The sequence below is a fragment of the Trachypithecus francoisi genome, unplaced genomic scaffold (genome assembly GCF_009764315.1).
Source record: "Trachypithecus francoisi isolate TF-2019V2 unplaced genomic scaffold, Tfra_2.0 Lachesis_group12, whole genome shotgun sequence".
In the NCBI taxonomy this organism is placed as follows: domain Eukaryota; kingdom Metazoa; phylum Chordata; class Mammalia; order Primates; family Cercopithecidae; genus Trachypithecus; species Trachypithecus francoisi.
Genome location: NW_022681457.1, coordinates 65156689 through 65179025, shown reverse-complemented (window position 1 = coordinate 65179025; position 22337 = coordinate 65156689). Strand labels below are relative to the sequence as shown.

Below are 22337 nucleotides of genomic sequence, written 5' to 3'. Positions count from 1 at the left end.
AAATCCTGGGAAGTTAGGGAGCTAGTTGAAAATTTTGGGGGGAAGACTAGGAATTATAGAAATGACAATGGAATTTCATTTTAATAGGATGGAATTCTGGGGAAGTGCTGAGAATCTGGGCAATATAAAGGAATCTGTTAAAAGACTGGGATTATAAGATATTATAATATCAGGAAAGATTCAGAATCTATGGAAAGTTTAATTTGTGCAGCAGCAACAACAACAAAAAAGAAAGTAATCTATGGAAAGACACTGGAATTAAGGAAAATTTCAAAGGAAATCTTTGGGGACAGTGGGAATTTTAAGAAAAGGAACTGAGGCATTCTGGGAAAGGCCTGGGAATTTCAAGGGAGTTTCCTGCACGTGGTGTCGAGTAAACAGAGCAGAAATAGATTTTGAGGAGTCCGCTGAGGGCCTGCAGGTGGCTGCAAAGGCGGAGCGGGGGTTGGGTGTGGTACAGAAGGCGGATTCAGATCCCCAAAACTTCCGTGCACAGGGATCGAGGAGGCGGGAGAGACTCTATCCAGGGCGGGGGTCACTCAGTTCCACTCCCCACTGCTTTGCCCTAGGGGGGTGGCGCTGATGGGGGTGTTTCTCCATATCACCAAAAGGCTTTGTCTGGGCTGGCGGCACCAACCCAGTGGGCAGGGTGTGGGAGTTGGGGGTTGGTGGAAGCGGCAGGGCTGCCTGCGGCCCCCAGTCACTCCCGCCCCATAGGACTCGCGCACCGTGACTAAGTCGCGGCTGCCACAGGAGCCGCGGCGCATGCAGCTCGGCAACGTGGAGAAATCTGGGAGCACCTTCTCCCGAGAACTGGTGCTGGTCACAGGGCCGTCGGACAACCAGGCCAAGTTCACGTGCAAGGCTGGCCAGCTCAGCGCGTCCACGCAGCTGGCGGTGCAGTGTGAGGGCGCGCACGGCTGAGGCCCGGGGGCGAACTCGGCGGGGGCAGGACGGGGTGGGGGACAGAGCCAGGTGGGGCAGGGACCCAGCGAACCCTGGACTCGAGGGGTGCCTGCGGGGGCGGGGTGGGGGACCCGAGACTGGACGGAGCCTGGGGTGCAGGCGGGATGGACGCAGACCAGGCCGCCCCTAACGTCTGAGTCTCGCTCCTCCAACCCCCTCTCCCAGTTCCCCCAACTAACGTGACGATCCTGGCCAACGCATCCGCACTGCGCCCCGGGGACGCCTTAAACTTGACATGCATCAGCGTTAGCAGCAACCCGCCGGTCAACTTGTCCTGGGACAAGGAAGGCGAGAGGTGGGAGTGCGAGTGACCCCGCCCCTCTCTGGCCTCGCCCCCTCCACGCGTGTCCCGCCCCCGCCCCCGCCTAGCCCCTCTCCAGCCTCTGGCTCTGCTCGCAGCCCTGGCCTCACCCCGTGTCCACAGGCTGGAGGGCTTGGCCGCCCCGCCCCGGAGAGCCCCGTTCAGAGGCTCCGCCGCGGCCAGGAGCGTCCTTCTGCAAGTGTCATCTCGCGATCATGGCCAACGCGTGACCTGCCGCGCCCACAGCGCCGAGCTCCGCGAAACCGTGAGCTCCTTCTATCGCCTCAACGTGCTGTGTATGTGCCCCGGCCTGAAAGGTCCTCTTGATGCCTTCCTGACCCTAACCTACTCCTTGCGTCTTCCCCCCCCTCTTTTTTTTTTTTTTTTTTGACAGAGTCTGGCTCTGTCACCCAGGCTGGAGTGCAGTGGCGCGATCTCGGCTCACTGCAAGCTCCGCCTCCCATGGTTCACGCCATTCTCCTGCCTCAGCCTCCGGAGTAGCTGGGACTACAGTCGCCTGCCACCATGCCCGGCTAATTTTATTTTTGTAGTTTTGGTAGAGACGGGGTTTCACCCTGTTAGCCAAGATGGTCTCAATCTCCTGACCTGGTGATCCGCCCGCCTTGGCCTCCCAAAGTGCTGGGATTACAGGTGTGAGCCACCACGCCTGGCCTCCTTCCTTCCTTCCTTCCTTCCTTCCTTCCTTCCTTCCTTCCTTCCTCTCTCTTTCTCTCTCTGCCTCTCTTTCTTTTTTTGATGGAGTCTCCCTCTGTCACTCAGGCTGCAATGCAGTGGCGCAATCATAGCTCACTGCAGCCTCCACTTCTGAGCTCAAGTGATCCTACCTCAGCCTCCTGAGTAGCTGAAACTACAGGTGTGCACTACCACTTTTGGCTAGTTTATTTTAATTTTTTTGTAGCAACAGGGCCTCACTATGTTGCCCAGGCTGGTCTTGAACCCCTGGGCGCAAGCAATCCTCCTGCCTTGGCCTCCCAAAGTGCTGGGATTACAGGCGCGTCCCACTACACTAGGCTGATTTTTTGTACTTTTAATTTTAAATAGAGATGGTATCTCTCTAAGTTGCCCAGGCTGATCTTGAACACCTTGACTCAAGTGATCCTCCTGCCTTGGCCTCCCAAAGTTCTGGGAGTATAGGCGTGAGCCACTGAGCCTGGCCTGGGTCTTTGCTTTGACACTATCACTCTATCATTAACCCCATCCTGAAACTTGAAACTCCCTACCTTCGTCCTGACCAGCGGTCCTGGGCCAAATCCTATCCCGTCCACTCCCATATTGCCTTTGTCTTCTCTCCTAACCCTGATCCCTATCATGACCCCTCTTTCCATCCTTCAGCCTGATGCTGGCTTCTACTCTTTTCCTAAACTGTATTCTAATTTCTATCCCGAACTTTACCCCTGAATTCAGTTCTGAACTTGTTACCTTGTCCACAACCTTAAACCCTGTAGTGATCCCCCAACTTTAACCCTTGAACCTGTGCCTGATCTCCAATCTGTCCTTGATCCTGACCTTGACAACAATCTTGACTCCCTGCAGCGTCCCCTCTGAAGACCGTCCAGAGTTCCTGGGGGAGCAGGTGCTGGTGGTGACCGCGGTGGAGCAAGGCGAGGCGTTGCTGCCCGTGTCCGTGTCCGCTAACCCCTCCCCCGAGGCCTTCAACTGGACCTTCCACGGCTATCGCCTCAGTCTAGGTGAGGGAAGTGGGCATGGAGAGGGGTCCCGGGAATGGGAGGGCCTGCCAGGTCCTTTATTCTGGCCTTCCCCAGCGGGCGGCCCCCGGCATCGCATCCTGTCCAGCGGGGCTCTGCATCTGTGGAATGTGACCTGGGCGGATGACGGCCTCTATCAGCTGCACTGCCAGAACTCCGAGGGCACAGCGGAAGCGCTGCTGCGGTTGGATGTGCACTGTGAGTCCCGCCCACCATGGAAACCACACCCACCAAAGGAACCTTGCCCAGTGTGGAGTCTCTTCATTGTGGGAGCTCCGCCCTCCCGGGGATAGCCACCCATCCTGGAACCCTCTCTGGCTCTGGAAGTCCCCACCGCGGTGTAACCACGCCCACTGCAGAACCCCTTCCACTAGAGAGACCCAGTGTGGAATCTCTGCCCAGAGAGGGGGCCCATCTAGACTCGGAAGCTGCTCCCGTCAGGAATGGGAGCCCATTGTAGAAGGCCCCCCGCCCCACAATTCTGGAAGCCCACCCAACTCGCTCTAATTATCACAGAGGCATAGTGGAGGGTGGAGACAACCTCACTAACCTTGAGAACTCTCCTCCAACTCTTTCGTATTAAGGACAGATTCTGTCTACATCTCTAACTTTCCTGGAACCCCTAAGACATCCCTCCCACCTGGGGCCCTCTCCCACGGAGACCTGTCTGGTCCCAAGTGCCTTCCCCAAGCCTCTGCCTTCCACCGGATGCTCCCACCATCCGTGCCCTCCAGGACCCCACTGAGGTGAACGTTGGGGGTTCTGTGGATATAGTCTGCACTGTTGATGCCAATCCCATCCTCCCAGGCATGTTCAGCTGGGAGAGACTGGTGAGGACCCAGCCTTTGGTGAATGGAGGTGGGGTCAAAGGGTTGTGGTTTCTTGACTGTGAGTTCCTTGGGAGTGGGGACCACGTACATCTGTATGATCCTGTATAACTATATACTCGTCAGGGCATGCTCCCAGAACGAATAACTGTTGGTGGCAAAATGAATGGACGGATGAATGGTAGACAGGCGAGTGGGTGGGTAGATGGATAGATGGGTCGATAGGTAGGTAAGTGGATGAACAGGTGGATGAACGAGTGAGTGGATGGAGGAACACATAGACAAGTGAAAGGATGGATAAATGGGTGAGTGGGTGGGTGAGAATATGATTGAAGGAGAAAAATCAGTGGATAGATAGAGGGTAGATGGATGGATGGATACACCAGCAGAGGAAAGATATCTGTGGAAGGATGATGGATGAATTGATGGATGGATGGGTGGAAAGATCAATGGAGAGATGAATAAATAGGTAGCTGGGTAAATGTCTGAACAGATGCATGTATTTATGGGTGTGCAAGCATGAGTGAATAGTTGTGTGAATGAGTGGAGAGCTACAAGGGTGGATACATCGGTGCAGAGAAAGAAGACAAATGGGTGGAGGAATGAGTGAGTAAACCGATGAGTGGATGGAAAGATAAATGGATGAAAAGATAGATAAGCAGATGCATAAATGAATGGATGGATGGATAGATGGTTCCAAGCATAAGTGATTGGGTGAATGGATGGGTAGGTGGTTGCCTGGATTGGTGGATAAAAAGATGGATTGGGTAAATGGATAGGTGGATGACAGGAGAATTATTATTATTTTTTCCTTCAGTACCTCTGTAGAGGGTGATTGTGTCTAGGAGAATGAGGCTACAAAAGGGACAGTTTGGGCAGTGATGGATCTGGGGCTAGACTGGGAGGCCAATTCTTGACTCGGGCCTCCAGGGAGAAGATGAAGAGGACCAGAGCCTGGATGACATGGAGAAGATATCCAAGGGACCCACGGGACGCCTGCGGATTCACCAGGCCAAACTGGCCCAGGCTGGTGCTTACCAGTGCATCGTGGACAACGGGGTGGCGCCTCCAGCACGAGGGCTGGTCCGTCTTGTTGTCAGATGTGGGTATCACCCAAACACCTGACTTTAAGACCTGCCACTGAACCCACAACCCTCCTGTCTCCCACATAGCTCATGTTGACCTCCCATCCCCTCCCAGTTGCCCCCCAGGTGGAGCACCCCACTCCCCTAACTAAGGTGGCTGCAGCTGGAGACAGCACCAGTTCTGCCACCCTCCACTGCCGTGCCCGAGGTGTCCCCAACATCATTTTCACTTGGACCAAAAATGGGGTCCCTCTGGATCTCCAAGATCCCAGGTGAGCCCAGGCCCAGCCAGGCAGCACTCCAGCCCCAGGTCTGGACCTCCAGCCCCATTTCCCCTCCCTGAGTCCCTGCAGAGAAGGGTGCAGAGAAGGAAGATGAATGCGTGGAGAAATGAGTGAGTGAATGGATGAGTGGATGAAAAGATTAATGGATGAATGGATAGATAGGCAGATGGTTAAATGAATGGATGTCTGTATAGATGATTTCAAGCATAAGTGGTTGGGTGAATGAAAGGGTGAGTGGTGCCCTACCTTCTCTCTAGGTACACGGAGCACACATACCACCAGGGTGGTGTCCACAGCAGCCTCCTGACCATTGCCAATGTGTCTGCAGCCCAGGATTACGCCCTCTTCACATGCACAGCCACCAACCCCCTAGGCTCGGACCAAACCAACATTCAACTCGTCAGCATCAGTATGGAGGGGCTGTGAGGGTGTCGGGGAGGGGGTGCTCCTTGGATCCATTCCCACATCCCTGATTGGCCCTGGGTTGCCCATGTTTCTGAAACCTGAGAATATGTGTATGTATGAGGCTGGAGTTTTTGCCTGCCCTGAAAATCGTAGTGGAGACTGGATCTTCAGGGAGACCCACAACAAAGGCAAAAGAAAAAGAAAAGAAAGATGGAGAGGGGGTACTTACTAGCTCAAGTAACTGAAAAATAGATTTTCAGGGGTTTCTGGAGCTAGGTTCAGCTGTCATCAGCAACTCTCCATTCTTTGTTGTTGAAACAGAGCTTTACTCGTCACCCAGGCTGGAGTGCAATGGCGCCACCTTGGCTCACTGCAACCTCTGCCTTCTGGATTCAAGTGATTCTCTCACCTCAGCCTACCAAGTAGCTGAGATTACAGGCGCCCGCCACCACACCCAGCTAATTTTTGTATTTCTAGTAGAGACGGGGTTTCACCATGTTGGCCAGGCTGGTCTCCTGACCTCAGGTGATGTGCCTGCCTCAGCCTCCCAAAGTGGTGGGATTACAGGTGTGAGTCATCACACCCAGCCGTCTCCATTGTTATGTCTGCATACCTCTGTGTTGGCTTTATTCTAAGGGCCCTCATAGTGGTCTGTTACAATTCCCAGAGGAAACAGAATTCTTTCTCTTCCTAACAGTGGTATGAAAATACTAGGATTAGCCAGGCGTGATGGCTCACACCTGTAATCCTAGCACTTTGGGAGTCTAAGGTGGGCAGATCACAAGGTCAGGAGTTTCAGACCAGCCTGACCAGTATGGTGAAACCCTGTCTCTACTAAAAAAAAAAAAAAAAAAAAAATAGCTGGGCGTGGTGGCGCGCACTTGTAATCCCATTACTCAGGAGGCTGAGGTAGGAGAACTGTTGAACCTGGGAGGTGGAGGTTACAGTGAGCTGAGATCAGGCCACTGCACTCCAGCCTGGGCAACAAAGCAAAACTCCATCTCAAAGAAGAAGAAGAAAAGAAACCTAAGCAAGCCAGGCGTGGTGGCTCATGCCTGTAATACCAGCACTTTGTGAGGCCAAGGCGGGTGGATCACCTGAGGTCAGGAGTTCGAGACAAGCCTGGCCAACATGGTGAAACCTCGTCTTTACTAAAAATACAAAAAATTAACTGGGCGTGGTGGCGGGCACCTGTAATCCAGCTACTCAGGAGACTGAGGCAGGAGAATTGCTCGAACCCAGGAGGCAGAGTTTTGCAGTGAGCCAAGATTGCACCACTACACTCCAGCCTGGGCAATAAGAGTGAAACTCTATCTAAAAAAAAGACAGAAAGAAAAAAGAAAGAAACCTAACCTTCATTTTCCATAGAAGCAACCATTCAGTCTTGAATTTTTTTTTTGCTGTTTCTTTTGGTTTTGTTTTCACTTACTTCTTTTTTAAATTATTTTTAATTGTAATGTTTAATTTGAGACAGGGTCTTGCTACGTTGCCCAGGCTGGTCTCGAACTTCTGGGCTCAAGCAATCCTCCAGCCTTGGTCTCACAAAGTACTGGGATTTTAGGAACAGTTTGGTGTTTGCCAGAGGAGTGTTCACAGTGACCTTATAGAACATGACTATACCATGAACAATGAGAAGCGATTGTATATTTAAAATCATTCCTAGGGAAAACTTGGACAGAATCTTCTGGGATTCTTTTGTATCCTCTGACTGCTTTCCCATCTTTCTCCCCATAGGCCGCCCTGACCCTCCATCAGGATTAAAGGTTGTGAGTCTGACCCCACACTCTGTGGAGCTGGAGTGGAAGCCTGGCTTTGATGGGGGCCTGCCACAGAGGTTCTGCATCAGGTGGGTCCTTGTCGAGGCAGGAAGGAAGGGGAGGCAGCCAATGGGCTGGGGCACTTCCCTGAACTTACTATCCCCCCTGTCCTGCAGGTATGAGGCCCTGGGGACTCCAGGGTTCCACTATGTGGATGTCCTACCATCCCAGGCCACCACCTTCACACTGACTGGTCTGCAGCCTTCTACACGATACAAGGTCTGGCTGCTGGCCAGCAATGCCTTGGGAGACAGTGGACTGGCTGACAAGGGGACCCAGCTTCCCATCACTACCCCAGGTGGGAAGGAAGGCTTGGGCATGTTGGAGTGTGCCTCAGAAGATGTGTAGGGTAGTACAGTGAAGTCAATACAATTCCCTTTTTATGATGAGTTACTGAGGCCTAGAGCTGTTAAGCAAATTGTCCAAGGTCACACAGCTAGTAAAAGATAAAGACAAGACTGAAACTCGGGCAGATGAACTTGAGACCAGCCGTTAACCACAACCCATACTGTCTGAATGTGATTAATGACCAAGGGAAATTAGAAAACAGTTTGAATTAAATGAAAATGAAAACATATAAAAATTTGAGGTTGCAGTTAAAGCACTACTTAGAGGGAAATGTATAGCATTAAGTGCTTATTTTAGTTATTTATTTTATTTTTTTGAAACGGAGTTTCACTCTTGTTGCCCAGGCTGGAGTAAAATGGTACGATCTTGGCTCACTGCAACCTTCATCTCCCGGGTTCAAGCGATTCTCTTGCCTCAGCCTTCCGAGTAACTGGAATTACAGGCATGTGCCACCATGCCTAGCTAATTTTTTATCTTTAATAGAGACGGGGTTTCACCATGTTGGTCAGGCTGGTCTCGAACTCCTGACCTCATGATCCACCTGCCTCGGCCTCCCAAAGTGCTGGAATTATAGGGCTGAGCCACCACGCCTGGCCTTATTTTTCACTTTTGAGATGGCGTCTCGCTCTGTCACCCAGGCTGGAGTGCAGTGGCGTGATCTTGGCTCACTACAACCTCCGCCTCCCTGGCTCAAGCAATTCTCCTGCCTCAGCCTCCTAAGTAGCTGGGATTACAGGCATGTGCCACCACACCTGGCTAATTTTAGTATTTTTAGTAGAGATGGGGTTTCACCATGTTGGCCAGCCTGGTCTTGAACTCCTGACCTCAGGTGATCCACCTGCCCTGGCCTCCCAAAGTGCTGAGATTACAGGCGTGAGCCACCATGCTTGGCCATTTTTTGTTTGTTTGTTTTTGTTTTGAGACACAGTTTTGTTCTTGTTGCCCAGGCTGGAGTGCAATGGTGCCGTCTCAGCTCACTGCAACCTCCGCCTCCCGGGTTTGAGCAATTTTCCTGCTTCAGCCTCCCAAGTAGCTGGAATTACAGGCATGCGCCACCATGCCTGGCTAATTTTTTGTATTTTTAGTAGAGATGGGAGTTCACCATGTTGGCCAGGCTGGTCTCGAACTCCCGACCTCAGGTGATCTAGTTTTTTTTTTTTTCTTGAGAATAACCTCAAATGCATATTCTAAGTTTTCATCTTAAGAAAGCATGGCTCACGCCTGTAATCCCAGCACTTTGGGAGACCAAGGTGGGTGGATCACCTAAGGTTGGGAGTTCGAGACTAGCCTGACCAACAAGGAAAAACCCTGTCTCTACTGAAAATACAAAATTAGCCAGGCGTGGTGGCACATGCCTGTAATCCCAGTTATTTGGGAGGCTGAGGCAAAAGAATCCCTTGAACCTGGGAGGCGGAGGTTGCAGTGAGCGGAGATCATGCCATTGCACTCCAGCCTGGGCAACAAGAGCAAAAACTCCATCTCAAAAAAAAAGAAAAAAGAAAGAAAGAAAGAAACTAATAAAAGAACAAATTAAACCCAAAGTAAAAAGAAAGAAGAAAATAATAATGGTAAGAGCAGAAATGAATGAATTAGAAAACAGAAAAACAATTGAGAAAAGCAATGAAACCAGAGCTGGTTATTTGAAAAAAATCAGTAATATTTATAAAGCTGATTAAGACAAAAAAAGAGAGCCGGGCGCGGTGGCTCAAGCCTGTAATCCCAGCACTTTGGGAGGCCGAGACGGGTGGATCACGAGGTCAGGAGATCGAGACCATCCTGGCTAACACGGTGAAACCCCGTCTCTACTAAAAAAATACACACACAAAAAAAAAAAGAGAGAGAGATGATACAAGTTACCAATAACAGGACTGGAAGAAGGGATGTTACCACAGACTCCACAGACATTAAGAGGATAATTAGGGAATATTATGAATGACTTTATTCCAATAAATTCAGCAAGTCGGATGAGAAGGACAAATTCCTTGCATATGTTACAATTCTGATAGGTACAGTATTGTAATGGTTAATCCTTACAGAGCCTGGTTCAGAGAAGCTTGGGTTCAAATCCCCTCTCTGCTACCTCCTAGTTGTGTGACCATAGGCAAGTGTCTCACTTTCTAAAAATATATAATATATAGCATAGATCTTTGTGGCTCAGTTTCTTTTTCTTTCTTTTTTCTTTCTTTCTTTCTTTTGTTTTTTTCCCCCTTCTTTTCTTTTCTTTTCTTTTTTTTTTTTGTGCGACGGAATCTTGCTCTGTCACTCAGGCTGGAGTACAGTGGCATGATCTCCGTTCACTGCAACCTCTGCCTCCCAGGTTCAAGTGATTCTCCCGCCTTAGCCTTCCAAGTAGCTGGGATTATAGGTGCATGCCACCACACCTGGCTAATTTTTGTATTTTTGGTAGAGACGGGGTTTCACCATGTTCGCCAGGCTGGTCTCAAACTCCTTACCTCAGGTGATCCACCTGCCTCAGTCTCCCAAAGTGCTGGGATTACAGGCATGAGCCACCACTCCCGGCTGCAAGCTTCTTCTTTCTGTTTTCCTCTTCCTGACAGAGCAGGCTTTTTCTCGATGTGAGGAAGGACACTTTCTCATCTCTACAATCTTCTCTGCTCTTCCCCCCACCCCATTCTTGTCTTCCCTTTGAACACTAAAACATAAAGTATGACACTTGTCTCCTTTGCTTTAGAACTTATACTTCTATTAAGGGATCAAGAGCCCAAAGTCTTTTTTGTTAACTCAACAAATTGATAATTCAAGTGAAAAGGATCTTGTACACCGAAAGTGCTCATCAACAATTAATTTTTGGGCCAGGCATGGTGGTGCATGCCTGTAGTCCCAGCTAGTCAGGAGTCTGAGGCAGGAGGATAGCTTGAACCCAGGAGGTCGAGGCTGCAGTGAGCTATGATCATGCCATTGCACTCCAGTCTGGGCCACAGAGTGAGACTCTGTCTCTTTAAAAAATAAAATAAAATAAAAAATAAAAAAATTGGCCAGGCACGGCGGCTCATGCCTGTAATCCCAGCACTCTGGAAGGCCGAGGTGGGTGAATCACAAGGTCAGGAGTTCGAGACCAGCCTGGCCAACATGGTGAAACCCTATTTCTGCTAAAAAAGTTAGCCGGGTGTGGTGGCGGGCACCTGTAGTCCCAGCTACTTGGGAGGCTGAGGCAGGAGAATTGCTTGAACCTGGGCGATGGAGGTTGCAGTGAGCCAAGATTGCACCACTGCACTCCAGCCTGGGTGACAGAGCAAGACTCTGTCTCGGGAAAAAAAAAAATTACCTGGGCGCAGTGGCTCAGGCCTGTAATCCCAGCACTTTGGGAGGCTGAGGTAGGCGGATGGAGTCTTGCTTTGTCAACCAGGTTGGAGTACAGTGGTACAATCTCAGCTCACCGACTTAGTGTTAAGTTGCAATCTGTATATCCACTCCCCAGGTCTGGACCAGCCTTCCGGAGAACCTGAAGACCAGCTGCCCACAGAGCCGCCTGCAGGCAAGTCCTCTGTCCCCTGATCCCTCCCGTCTCCCCAAAGGAGACGTCTCCTTGTCTTTGACCCTACCTGCTCTGCTCGTAGTCACAGCTGCTTAACAACTTAGTTCTGGCCGAGCTCAGTGGTTCACGCCTTTGGGAGTTCAAGGCATGTGATCACTTGAGCCCAGGAGTTGAGACCATCCTGGGCAACATGGTGAGACTCCATCTTTGCAAAAATAAAAAATAGCTGGCTGTGGTGGCATGTGCCTGTAGTCCCAAGTACTCAGAAGGCTGAGGTGGGAGGATTATGTAAGCCCAGAAGTTGGAGGATGCAGTGAGCTATGACTGAGCCACTGCACTCCAGCCTTGGGAACAGAGGGAGACCCTATTTCACACACACACAAAAAAAGACTGAGTTCTCTCCCTGCAGACTTGCAGACCCCTTAGAGCTTCCTCTTTTTACTTTCTTTCTTTCTTTTTTTTTTTTTTTTTTTTGAGACATAGTCTCGTTCTGTTGCCCAGGCTGTAGTGCAGTGGCAAAATCTTGGCTCACTGAAACCTCCACCTCCCAGGTTCAAGCGATTCTTTTGTCTCAGCCTCCTGAGTTGCTGGGATTACAGGCACCTGCCACCACACCTGGTTAATTGTTGTACTTTTTTAGTAGGGATGGGGTTTCGCCATGTTGACCAGGCTGGTCTCAAACTCCTGATCTCAAGTGATCTGCCCATCTCAGCTTCCCAAAGTGCTGGGATTATAGGATTACAGGCATGGGCCATGGCACCCGGCTTTTTTTTTTTTTTTTGAGACCGAGTCTCACTCTGTCGCCCAGGCTGGAGTGCAGTGGTGCGATCTCGGCTCCCTGCAACCTCCACCTCCCAGTTTCTTCTCTTGCTTCAGCCTCCTGAGTAGCTGGGACTACAGGCATGTGCCACCACAGCCAGCTAATTTTTTGTATTTTTAGTATAAATGGGGTTTCACCGTGTTAGCCAGATGGTCTCTAACTCCTGACCTCGTGATTTGCCCACCTCAGCCTCCCAAAGTGCTGGGATTACAGAGGTGAGCCACTGCATCTGGTCACTTTTTTTTCTTTGATCTTTGTCTTGCCTGGAGTGATAAATTTTTCTCTCTTCCAAATTTAGTTTAATTCTGAAAAAATTAGCTCACTCCATGTCCTGTAAGAAGCCTGCATCAGTTAGCATTTGCTGTATAACAAACCACCCCAAACATGGGTGCTTATAGCAACATTCTTTCTCATGATTCTAAGAGTCTGGCAGAACGGTGCTGGTCTGGACTGGCTTAAGTAATCTCTGCAGTCAGCTGGCAGCTCCACTGGACTGGGTGGTCTAGGGTTGCCCCCTTCCCACATGTCTGATGGTCATCTGGTCTCTTGGTTGGAACAATGGAGATAACTGGGCATGTGTCTCTTCTTGACTTTTTCACATGAAGGTGGTCACAGGGGTCAAAAGCAGCAAGAGAGTACATTCCAATTTACTAGCTGATTCTGTCACAGTTGCTATTGTCTCATTGCACAAAACAAGTCACATGGCTCAACACAGAGTCAGTGTGGAAAGGCCCTGCACTCAAGGATGTGACTACCAGGAGAGGATTGCAACCGTTTGGCAAACAATCCCCTTCAGAGCCTGAGAAAAAGGTTGCAAGTGACAGAAATACAGCTGTCTTGTCAACACATAAAAGAATGACTTGGCTGGGCACAGTGGCTCATGCCTATAATCCTGGCACTTTGGGAGGCTGAGGCAGGTAGATCACTTGAACCCAGGCATTGGAGACAAACCTGGGCAACATGGTGAAACCCCATCTCTATAAAACAAAAACAAAAAAATTAGCCAGGCGTGGTGGTGCACACTTGAAGTCCCAGCTACTCAGGAGGCTGATGTGGGAGGATTTCTTGAGCCCAGGAGGTTGAGGCTTCAATGAGCCGAGATCACGTCACTGCACTCCAGCCTGGGCAATAGAGTGAGACCCTGTCTCAAGGGAAAAACAAAAAGACTTGGTACATGAAATGAAAACTTCCAAGTGTGGCCACTTTCAGGTGCTCAAAAATCTCACCAGCGATCTGTTTTTCACTCTCTCAACTTTGCCTTCATCTGTGGTGGCTTCTTTCTGAGTTTCTTCAATGAGAGGGGCAGAGAAGCCCTCCCCAACCTCTGTCTTCTTGATAGCTAGTAGAATTGTCCTAAATGTTTTGTTAAAAACACATGTTGGGTCAAATGCCTGTGTCTAAACAATCACTGTGGAGAGAGGAATGGAGACTCTTATTGTTCAGGCCAGGCCATGTGCCCACTATGGAGTCCTGCCTGAGCCCAAGACTGAGAGTGGGGAGTGGCTGTTCTCCCCAGGGGAAAAAAGTGCTGTTAGTAGAAGATAGGGGAAACAGCCACCTAACAGATGCCTACTTAGAGGGATTCAGACTTGTCCTAAGGGATACAGCAGCCAAGTCAGCCTGATACTGACTGGGATGGAAGTTAGTGGAAAGAAGTCATTTGAGGCCAGGCATGGTGGTTCACACCTATAATCCCAGCACTTTGGGAGGCTGAGGTGGGCAGATCACTTGAGCCTAGGAGTTCAAGACCAGTCTGTCCAACATGGCGAAACCCCGTCCCTACTAAAAATAAAAAGCAAAACGTTAGCTGGGTGTGGTGGCATGCACCTGTAGTCCCAGCTACTTGGGAGGCTGAGGGAGAAGAATCACTCGAACCTGGGAGGTGGAGGTTGCAGTGAGCCAAGATTGTGCCACTGCACTCCAGTCTGGGTGACAGATTGAAACTCTTTTTTTTTTTTTTCGAGATAGAGTCTCACTCTGTCACCCAGGCTGCAGTGCAGTGGTGTGATCTCGGCTCACTGTAATCTCCGCCTCCCTGGTTCAAGTGATTTCCCTGCCTCAGCCTCCCGAGTAGCTGGGACTACAGATGCCTGCCACCACACCTGGCTAATTTTTTGTATTTTAGTAAAGACGGGGTTTCACCATGTTGGCCAGGCTGGTTTTGAACTCCTGACCTTGTAATTCACCTGCATCGGCTTTCCAGAGTGCTGGGATTATAGATATGAGCCACCACGCCCAGCTAACTCTATCTTAATTAAAAAATAAAATAAAGAAGTCCTTGAGATGGGATTTTTTTTTTTTTTTTTTCCAGAGACAGGGTCTTGCTCTGCCACCCAGGCTGGAGTGCAGTGGTGCTACCATAGCTCACTGGAGCCTTGACTTACCGGGCTCAAGCAATCCTCCTGCCTCAGTCTCCCGAGTAGCTGGGACTATAGACATGCACCACCATGCTGCTAAACTTTTAAATTTTTTGTAAAGAAGTGGCCTTGGACCGGGCGCGGTGGCTCAAGCCTGTAATCCCAGCACTTTGGGAGGCCGAGACGGGCGGATCATGAGGTCAGGAGATCGAGACCATCCTGGCTAACACGGTGAAACCCCGTCTCTACTAAAAAATACAAAAAACTAGCCGGGCGACGTGGCGGGCGCCTGTAGTCCCAGCTACTCGGGAAGCTGAGGCAGGAGAATGGCGTGAACCCGGGAGGCGGAGCTTGCAGTGAGCTGAGATCCGGCCACTGCACTCCAGCCTGGGCGACAGAGCGAGACTCCGTCTCAAAAAAAAAAAAAAGAAGTGGCCTTGCTATGTTGCCTAGGCTGGTCTTGAGCTCCTAGGCTCAAGCGATCCTCCCACCTTGACCTCCCAACGTGCTGGGATTACACGCATGTGCCGCAGCGCCTGACCTTGAGATGGAATTTGAAAGGAAAACAGAAGTTGGCTTGAGAAGAAAGGACATTTGAGGACAAACACTTAGCTATTCCAAAGCTCTAAGGTGTGAATTTGCTTCAGTGATTCCGGAAACAGCTAGTGGTTGGTTTGGTTTGTGTGGCTGGACAGTCCAGTGCCAGGGTCTAAGTTCGGTGGACATGGCTGGAGGCGTTGGAAGAGGCTGGACCACAGAAAGTCTTCAGTGCCCAGCTAAGGAGCTGAAGCTCCCTCCTGAGTCCGGAGTTCAGTTCTGAGTTTGCAGAGTTCAAGCAAAGGGAGGACGTTTTGTTAATGGCTTGACTTAAGAAGCCACCTGCCCTTGGGTGGCAGAAGGGTTGGGCACAGAGACCCCTCCCCATCTGTTTCTCTGACCCTGGGGGAGGGACTTGGTCAGGGGTAGGCTTTCTTGGGGAGACACACTCCTGGCCTACAGCCTGTTGTCTGGGATTCACTGAGGGGTATCTTCCAACCCTAGGACCCTCGGGGCTGCCCCTGCTGCCTGTGCTGCTCGGTCTTGGGGGACTTCTGCTCCTCTCCAGTGCCTCCTGTGTCGGGGGTTCCTCTGGCAGCGGAGACTCGGGCGTCTTGCTGAGGGTGAGGAGAGACCTTCCCTGCGGGGGTGGAGACCTGAGGGTGATGGGGAACTTCCTGGGGCCAGGGGAGGGGCTTGTATGGGGTCACTGAGCCCTTCATTCCTATTTCCTTCGGGCGTCTCAGGGAAGACAGAGGCAGAGTAAGTGGGGATATTTTTCTGTAAAGAAGGCTCTGAGGGAGGAGGTTTGGGGGAGATGGGTGGCAGGGGGCAGCACTCCACTGCCCTCCACACCTCCATCCTGGAAGGTCGGAGGACCCAGTCAGGAACAAATATGAGGAGAGCCAGTGGACAGGAGAGCAGGACACTCGGAGCTCCACGGTGAGTGGGGGTGGCCCTGGAGACCCCACAGTCAGGGCACCGATGGCGACTGAAACCCTGCCGTTAGCATCAGGTTGATCATTGCCGTTCCTGGGACCGTGGGGTCAGAGGATGGAAAGGGCTTTGTCTGTTTTGCGTGTGGGGAACAGGTCAGCACAACAGAGGCAGAGCTGTATTACTGCTCCCTGAGGGACTTGAGCCCCCAGCTGCCCCCGACACAGGAGGAGGTGTCTTATTCCCAAGGTGAGTTAGGACCCCACTCAGAGGTACCCCTGACTCCTGGACTGGGTGCCTTGATCATGTCTCCCTTCCACTCTTAACTCCAGGTTTCACAGGTGAAGATGAGGATATGGCCTTCCCTGGGCACTTGTATGATGAGGTAGAAAGAACGTACCCCCCGTCTGGAGCCTGGGGACCCCTCTATGATGAAGTGCAGATGGTGAGAAGCTTTGCATCAGCAGCCATCCTTCCTGGCTAGTGCTCGGAGCCTACCTCCTACTGCTTGTATTAGTTAGGGCCAGCTAGCTGCTGTAACAAAGAGGCCTGACCATGATCCAGTGGTTTAAAGAAGACAGTTGGCTGGGCATGATGGTTCATGCCTGTAATCCCAACACTTTGGGAGGTCAAGGCAGGAAGATCGCTTGAGCCCATGAGTTTGAGACAAGCCTGGGCAATATAGTGACTTGTCTCTACAAAAAATTAAAGGAGCCAGGCATGGAGGTGTGCACCTGTAGTCCTAGCTACTCAGGAGGCTGAGCCAGGAGGATCCCTTGAGCTCAGGAGTTGGAGGCTGCAGTGAGCCATGATGGCACCACTGCACTCCAGTCTGGGCAACAGAGCAAGACCCTGTCTATGAAAAAAAAGACGGCAGTCTATTTCTTTTTCACAGTCAGACACAAACGGCCCTGCTCTAGTCATCCAAGTCTACATGAATGAGCCATTTCACTGGGGGTTCAACCCATGGGAAAAGGTGAAAGAATGTGGAGAAGGCACAACCTTGCCTTGTGGCCCAGGCCCAGAAATGGTGCACACCACTCTGCTCTCACTCCCCTGATGAGAATAGAGTCACACGGTCACACCTGATGGAAAGGAGGCTGTAAAATATGGTCTAGCTTGGCAGTGATGTGCCTTGCTGCAATTCTGCTGCTGTGGAAGGAAGTAGACATGAATATTTTTAGATAATTAGCCGTATCTACTCCACTGAGTAAAGGGAGAGAGAGAGAGAATTTGGAGGCCCATTCAACTGAAAAATCAAGGCATACAATTGTCATCAGGCCCAGCTGGGCCCAGAATTGTCCTCCCCAAAAATGCTATTATGGCTAGGCATGGTCACGGCTCACATCTCTAATCTCAGCAGGCTGAGGTAGGTGGATTGCTTAAGCCCAGGTGTTAGAGACCAGCCTGGGCAACATAATAAGACCCCATCTTGAAAAAAAAAAAAAAGTTAAGCCGAGCATGGTGGCTCATGCCTATAATCCCAGCACTCTGGGAGGCCGAGGCGGGTGGATTACCTGAGGTCAAGAGTTCGAGACCAGTCTGGCTTACATAGTGAAACCCTCTTTCTACAAAGCATGCAAAAATTATCCGGGTGTGGTGGCACACACTTGTAATCCCAGCTACTTGGGAGGCTGACGCAGGAGAATCGCTTGAACCTGGGAGGCGGAGGTTGCAGTGAGCGGAGATCATGCCACTGCACTCCAGCCTGGGCAACAGAGCAAGACTCTGTGTCAAAAAAAAAAAAGTTTAAAAAACTAACTGGGCATAGTGATGCATGCCTGTGGTCCCAGCTACTCAGGAGGCTGAGGTAGGAGGAACGCCTGAGCCAGGGAAGTTGGCTGCCGTGAGCCCTGATTGGGCCACTGCATTCCAGCATGAGAGACCATGTTTCAAAAAAGAAAGGGAAAAAATCTTCCTAGAAAATCTAGATTTGTATCCTACAAGATTAGAAATCTTCAAAGAAAGAGAATGCCTGTTTTCCAGTGGCCCCAAATGCCCAATGCTGACACTTACTGGTCTAGTTTGGGTCACATTCTCATCGCTGAACACATCCCTGAGTCAGGGGATGGAATATGCTAACAGGAGAGGCCCGGGTCAGTTCGCCATGGGATCAGGGAGTAGGGGCCAGCCCCACTCAGTTCACTGGGCTGAGAATGGGAGAGGGACAGAGAGGTGGCTGTACAGGAAAAAACAACAGACAGGCACTTTGACCACCAGCCAACCTCCACCCATTGCTGCACAGTTAGGGAGATGGGACAGAACCCCTGATTTCTTGTGTGGCCTTGGCTGATGCTCTGGCACCTCTTGTCCAAGGATTTCCTTCTGTCTCTGAACGACCTCCGATACAGGGCACTGTTATCAGATCCTAGCTCCTCACCAGCATGGTGCAAAGCGCTGTCCATGGTGCTGGACCATATGCGCTCTCTTTAGAGATGCGCAGATGGAGGCTGCAGGCTTTTTCCGAAAAGGGCCAGATAGTAAACGCTTTGGGCTGTGTGAGACATACGGTCTTCCTCAAACTCTACACAAACTCTGCCACTGTAAAGTAAAAGCAGCCATAGACGATGCATAAATGAATGAGTGTGGCTATGTTCCTACAAAACTTTATTTTTGGACACTGTAATTTGAACTTCATGTAATTTTTCTGTGTCACAAATGTTATCTTTTTTCATTTTTCTCCAACAATTAAAAAATGAAAAACAGGGCCGGGCACGGTGGCTCACGCCCCCAAAATATACGAAAAAGGAGTGCGTTATAATGAATGCCTATGATGAACTCCATGTGCTTATCGCCTAACTTCAATAATATCAGGCCAGGCACGGTGGCTCACGCCTGTAATCCCAGCACTTTGGGAGGCCGAGGCGGGTGGATCACTTGACAAGACCAGGAGTTTCAGACCAACCTGACCAATGTGGTGAAATCCTATCTCTACTAAAAATGCAAAAAGTTAACCGGGCATTGTGGCGGGCGCCTGTAGTCCCAGCTACTCGGGAGGCTGAGGCAGAATAATTGCTTAAACCCAGGAGGCAGAGGTTGCAGTGAGCCAAGATTGCGCCACTGCACTCCAGCCTGGGCAACAGACCGAGACTCCGTCTCAAAAAAAAAAAAGAAAAGAAAAGAAAAAAAGAAAAATAATAAAAACCATTCTTAGCTCTGGGACAGTAAAAGAAAAGCAGGTGGCAGGCCATATTTGGAGCATGGGCCAATCTGCTCTAAAGTCTGCTGAACTAAAATAATCATTTTCTCCCAGCCCTAGAACAAAACACATCCCCAGTTAGGGCCACCTTTCATGTTTTTAGTTTGTTTTGTTTTGTTTTGTTTTTCTCTTCTATTATGATTAGGGAGCTGTTTTGGAAATTCATAGGACAATAGAATCATAACTTACATTCCATAGTTGCCATAGCTGATAACATGGACTTTTAAAGTTTTCATTTTTAAAAATTTTATTTATTTATTTATTTTTGAGATGGAGGCTCGCTCTGTAACCCAGGCTGGAGTGCAGTGGTACAATCTCAGCTCACTGCAACCTCCGCCTCCCAAGTTCAAGCGATTCTCCTGCCTCAGCCTCCCAAGTAGCTGGGATTAACAGGCATGCACCATCATGCCCGGCTAATTTTTGTATTCTTAGTAGAGACAGGGTTTTGCCCATTGCCCAGGCTGGTCTTGAACTCCTGACCTCAAGTGATCCATCTGCCTTGACCTCCCAAAATGCTAGCATTACAGGCATGAGTCACCATGCTCAGCCTAAAGGTTTTATATTTCTGACATTTACATTATTTTTCTAACATGAAATCATTGGATATCTTGGGCTTGCTTCAAAATAATCCAGTTAGTGTGGGAGGGGAATAAGGTAGAAATATAGATAAATCAATTGACCAAGGGTTGCTACTGGTTTTTTCTTTTTTCTTTTTTTGAGATAGTCTCACTCTATCAACCAGGCTGGAGTACAGTGGCATAATCATGGCTCACTGCAGCCTTGACATCCTGGGCTCAAGCGATCCTCTTACCTCAGCCTCCTGAGTATCTAGGACTATAGGCACTCACCACCACACCTAGCTAATTTTTTTAAAAATATTTTTTATAGGCTGGGTACAGTGGCTCACAGTTATAATCCCAGCACTTTGGGAGGCTGAGACGGGTGGATCAATTGAACTTAGGAGTTCAAGACCAGCCTGGGCAACAATGGAAGCCTCGTCTCTGAAAAAAAAAAAAAAAAAATTCAAAAATTAGCTGGGTGTGGTGGTGCATGCCTATAGTCCCAGCTACTTGGGAGGCTGAAGTAGGAGGATGGATTGAGCCCAGAAGGTGGAGGTTGCAGGGAGCAACCATTGCACTCCAGCCTGGGTGACAGAGCCAGACCCTAAGAAAAAAAAATTATTTTTTGTAGATACAGGATCTCACTATGTTGCCCAGGCTGGTCTTGAACTCCTGGTCTCAAGAAATCCTCCTGCTTTGTCCTCCCAAAGTGCTGGAATTACAGGCATGAGCCACCGTGCCTGGCCTGATATTATTGAAGTTAGGCGATAAGCACATGGAGTTCATCATAGGCATTCATTATAACGCACTCCTTTTTCGTATATTTTGGGGGTTTAGTAAAAGCTAAAACAGTTTTTTCTGGGAAGTTAAGCAGGGGCGTGTATCCCCCAGATCTTCAATGAAGACCTACAGGGCATCTCTCCATGGTTCTAACTCCACTTTTTGCCTGTCAGGGCCCCTGGGACCTCCGCTGGCCTGAAGACACATATCAGGATCCAAGAGGAATCTATGACCAGGTGGCAGGAGACTTGGACACTCTGGAAGCTGATTCTCTGCCCTTCGAGCTGAGGGGACATCTGGTGTGAGAGCCCTCTCAACCCCCTTGTCCTGCACCTGCAGGAATTTACACTCCACTGGTCCCTTTCATTACAGCCTGGGCCGAGCTGGTTAGGTGAGCTCCATAAAACCCAAAGGGACTCGGCTTTGTCAGGAGAGGACGTGGAGGGGGTTGAGTGACAGAAGATGGTTCAGCTGATACCAGACTAGAAACAAGGTATATCCTGGGGTTGGCTTTAGAAACTAAACTTCTGCGAAAGGGCAGGGCAGATTGTAAACGGCATCTCAAAAATGAAATGCTGCCAGGTGCGGTGGCTCACGCCTACAGTCCCAGCACTTTGGAAGGCCGAGGCAGGTGGATCACCTGAGATCAGGAGTTTGAGACCAGCCTGGCCAACATGGTGAAACTCCATTTGTACTAAAAATATAAAAAATTAGCTAGGAATAGTGGTGCATGCCTGTAGTCCCAGCTACTTGGGAGGCTGAGGCACGAGAATCGCTTGAACCCAAGAGGTGGAGGTTGCAGTGAGCCAAGATCATACCACTGCACTCCAGCCTGGGTGACAGAGTGAGATTCTGTCTCAAAAAATAAAAATAAAATAAAAATAAAAAATAAAATGCTATTCTGAGGGTCCCTATGTGCTTCATGAAGTAAAGTTTTCAGAAGTGGGAAAAGACATATTAAAAACTCCGTTCATTTTGCATTCCATGACATCTAAAATAGCTAATAATAAGTAGAATTTATGAACCCATGTTGTATCCTATTATTTTATTATTTCCCACAGTTATCTAACACAGGAGACATAAACTATGACGCATGTAAACATAAGTTTGCTCTATAAGCATTAAAATAAACAGACAAAAGAAGCTAGAGGAAAAGAATACATACTGTATGCTTTCATTTATAGAAATTCTAAAATAGGTGAAACTAATCTATGGTGGCAGAGAGCAGAGCAGAGGTTTCCTGGGGCCATGAGAGGAGGGTTGACTGCAAAAAGGCATGGGAGAACTTTCTGAGGTGATGGAAATATACTATATCACGATTGTGGTGGTGGTTGCATGGATGCACAGATTTGTCAAAACTCATTGAACTGTACACTTAAGATGGGTGCATTTTTATTGTACACAAATGCTGTCTCAATAAAAGTGATTTTAAAAACAGGCTTCATAATAGAAGCCCAGTAGAGGATTCTTCCCTCCCTCCCTCCCTCCCTCCCTTTACTTTTCTTTCCTGTCTCTCTCTTTCTCTTTCTGTCTCTCTCTCTCTCTTTCTGTCTCTCTCTCTCTTCCCACTCTCTCTCTGTCTCTCTATGTCTCTCTCTTTCCCCTTCCCTCCCCTCCCATCCCTTCCCTTCTCTCCCCTCCCCTTACTTTCTCTTCCTTTCCTTTCTTGTCTCGCTTTGTCAACCAGGAGTGCAATGGCATGATCTCAGCTCACTGCAACCTCCACCTCCCAGGTTCAAGTAATTCTCTTGCCTCAGCCTCCCGAGTAGCTGGGATTGCAGGCACCTGCCACCAGGCTCAGCTCGTGTTTTGTATTTTTAGTAGAGATGGTGTTTCAACCAAGTTAGCCAGGCTGGCTTCAAACTCCTGGTCTCAAGTGATCCGCCCGCCTC

General features: G+C 49.7%; 2 protein-coding genes across 2 annotated transcripts in view; both read left to right on the top strand.

Moving 5' to 3' along the window:
* Positions 1 to 737, top strand: part of LOC117093539 (hydroxyproline dehydrogenase-like) — a 1270-nt gene extending 533 nt beyond the window's left edge. Inside the window, exon 3 of the mRNA XM_033228864.1 lies at positions 612 to 737. Within this exon, the coding sequence (XP_033084755.1) occupies positions 612 to 737 (126 nt within the window). The remainder of the gene's footprint in view (positions 1 to 611) is intronic.
* LOC117093538 (nephrin-like) lies at positions 565 to 21076 on the top strand. The gene is made up of 15 exons (XM_033228863.1): positions 565 to 904; positions 1132 to 1261; positions 1391 to 1563; positions 2836 to 2976; positions 3052 to 3192; positions 4744 to 4923; positions 5022 to 5178; positions 5448 to 5599; positions 7330 to 7441; positions 7529 to 7710; positions 11200 to 11256; positions 15475 to 15593; positions 16062 to 16155; positions 16239 to 16351; positions 20619 to 21076. The coding sequence occupies exons 1-15, from the start codon at positions 766 to 768 to the stop codon at positions 20748 to 20750; spliced, it is 2022 nt and encodes a 673-aa protein (XP_033084754.1). The 5' UTR covers positions 565 to 765; the 3' UTR covers positions 20751 to 21076.
* The last annotated feature ends 1261 nt before the right edge of the window (positions 21077 to 22337 follow it).